This window comes from Chiloscyllium plagiosum, chromosome 11, assembly GCF_004010195.1.
Source record: "Chiloscyllium plagiosum isolate BGI_BamShark_2017 chromosome 11, ASM401019v2, whole genome shotgun sequence".
Classification (NCBI taxonomy): Eukaryota; Metazoa; Chordata; class Chondrichthyes; order Orectolobiformes; family Hemiscylliidae; genus Chiloscyllium; species Chiloscyllium plagiosum.
This window is the reverse complement of record NC_057720.1, coordinates 17,679,516-17,682,353: the sequence shown is the minus strand read 5'-3', so window position 1 is coordinate 17,682,353 and position 2,838 is coordinate 17,679,516. Positions and strand designations below refer to the sequence as shown.

Genomic DNA, 2,838 nt, shown 5'->3' with positions numbered 1-2,838 from the left:
TCTCAGCCCATCTCTGCATCCTGTCAATGTCCCGCTGCAGCCTACAACAGCCCTCTATACTGTCAATGACACCTCCAACCTTTGTGTCGTCTGCAAACTTGCTGACCCATCCTTCAATCCCCTCATCCAAGTCATTAGTAAAAATTACAAACAGTAGAGTCCCAAGGACAGATCCCTGTGGAACACCGCTCACCACTGACTTCCAGGCAGAATATTTTCCTTCTACTACCACTCGCTGTCTTCTGTTGGCCAGCCAATTCTGTATCCAGACAGCTAAGTTCCCCTGTATCCCATTCCTCCTGACCTTCTGAATGAGCCTACCATGGGAACCTTATCAAATGCCTTACACTTACATTATCAGGGCCCGTTGCTTTATTTTATTTATAAATAAATCTAAAACAAATCAGGTTTAATGAAGTGGTCTAATTCTTAAGAGGTTTCTTTCTTTAAATTCAGAGTAGCACAGTAACTGATGTGACAGACTGAACAATGCAAACATGGTAGTACATTAAGACAGATAGGTTGCACAAGGTCCTCAGACCTTTAGATGGTAACCATCAAAACAAAATGCATTGCTGAAATAACATACTGTAAACACTTAGCCAACAATACAAAACATCCTTTAAAATTTTTAGAGGTTTCCATAGAGAAAGTTAAAAATCACACAACACCACGTTATAGTCCAACAGGTTTAATTGGAAGTACTAGCTTTCGGAGCGCTGCTCCTTCGTCAGGTGGTTGTGGAGTATAAGATTGTTAGACACAGAATTTCTCGCAAATTTTTTGCTATAAATTCTGTGTCTTACAATTTTATTCTCCATAACCACCTGATGAAGGAGCAGCGCTCCAAAAGTTAGTGCTTCCAATTAAACCTGTTCGACTATAACATGGTGTTTTGTGATATTTTAACTCTGTACATCTCAGTCCAACACCGGCATCTCCAAATCATCCATACAGAAAGATTTTCAATCCTACATATCCAGTAGATGTTTGAACAAATCACTGCAGATGTTGGAATCTGTACTGAAGATAACAAATGCTGCAGATCACAGTGGTTCAGATAGCATCCGTGGAGAGAGAGCAACCTAACGTTTCGAATCTAGATAACTCTTCATCAGAGTTGACGGTTGATAAGCAGACTCGCAACACAGTTTAATGTCGCTGACTTGTTTATTATTGGTGGGTGATTGTACCGTCCCATGTGTACCCCAGTGCTGTAAGTGAAGTGAGGCCTCAGCACCTATCATCGTCCCTGAGTGCGGGGAGCACGTGTGGAGCCTGGCACCTCCTGTGACCGCAGAGTTTAAAACCCACCCTTCGCCCCGTTACATTAGCCGTGCTGTGGGAAGCCAATTGCCCTGGAGATAGCAGCAGCCGAAGCTGGATGATGTGTTGGGTGCTGACAGGGACCATCACCCCCACCTGAAGCGAGCTGCTGACGATAATGGCGCCGCCCGTCGCCATGACACCCCCTCGGCTGTGACGTCAGACGGACCGGTCGTAAAACGGGCGGGAGCGAGCCCTGGGCCTAAAATACGATTTGTCGGTGATTAAAAGTCTTTATTAGAACTGTAACACGCAGACCGTTCATTCTTGCCATCTTTTTGTTTCAGAGACCATAACCTCTGCCTCGCTGATAACGATCATCGCGAAAAAAAACACAACTCCGCCGAAGATGAGGCGATCACCGTCTGAGCGCTCAATGCGGCACCGTTTTATCCTCCACAAACAAAATCAAAATGCCGGTGAAATTTCCACAAAATGAATAATGGCATACCAGCTGGGGGACGAAACAATAAGCGATAAAGGAAACTTCAATATAGAAATGCTTAGACAAGGCACGACCACTGTCGCGCAGGTACTTAGTTAAAAATCACACAACACCCGGTTATAGTCCAACAGGTTTAATTGGAAGCACTAGCTTTCGGAGCACCGCTCCTTCATCAGGTGGTTGTGGAGTATAAGATTGCCAGACACAGAATTTATACTTGATCACGAATAACTTTATAATGGAAAAGAAAGCATCAAGTAGGAATGAAGAACCAAAAGGATTGTTTGTACCGTGGGTGGGAGTTGATGCTGAGAAGCTGACACTGTGACGAGAACATAGTGGATTAGAGCAATGGGGTAAGGCTCATATGTACACAAGCATTGGCTTGTTGACCACAGCCCCAGTTCCTGATGTAAAGACTCGTTAATTTATCTGCAGAAATATTTCTCAGGAAGAGTAGGGATTGAACCAAATTATCTTCAAATTATCGTCCAATATTACTAAATAATCAAGTGAGGTAAAAGGAGAAGAAATAAAGCAATCACTAGAGAAAAAGTACTAAGGAAATAAATGAGGCTGACAGGGATAGTGGATACACTTGTAATCGTCCAAGAATCATTTGATTGCGGAAAAGTTCCATAAGATTGGAAAACTGCCAATAAACATGCAAACTGTTGGAAAAAAAGAAAAACAGATCTGGCAGCATCTGTGGAAAAAAGCAGAGTTAATGTTTTGGGTCATGTGACCCTTCTGAAGGGAGAATTTTCTTTCTGATTTCCAGCACCTGCAGTTTTTTTGGGATTTTTTTTTGCCAAAATGACACTTTTATTTTAAGGTGGGAGACCAAAAAGAATGTTAACTTTAGGCCAGTTAGCTTAATGCTTTTCAATGGGAATATGCAACAGCCCATTAGTGCAATAGACCATTTAGAAATACATATAATCAAGCACAGTCAGCAATGGCTTTATGAATGGGAAATCATACCTGTAATAATTATTTCGAGAGATAAAGGGGAAGCAGAATGTAAATATTTGGATTTTCAGAAGGTGATCAGCTACCACGTAGAG

At 42.3% G+C, this 2,838-nt stretch overlaps 1 protein-coding gene across 2 annotated transcripts in view; it reads right to left on the bottom strand.

Moving 5' to 3' along the window:
* Positions 1–2,838, bottom strand: part of LOC122554173 (protein SPO16 homolog) — a 16,418-nt gene extending 13,580 nt beyond the window's left edge. Inside the window, exon 1 of one of the 2 annotated variants that reach the window (XM_043698786.1) lies at positions 1,091–2,838. In XM_043698786.1, coding sequence (XP_043554721.1) covers positions 1,091–1,247 — 157 coding nt within the window. In that variant the 5' untranslated portion in view covers positions 1,248–2,838. The remainder of the gene's footprint in view (positions 1–1,090) is intronic. The other variant, XM_043698787.1, reaches the window with a different exon arrangement.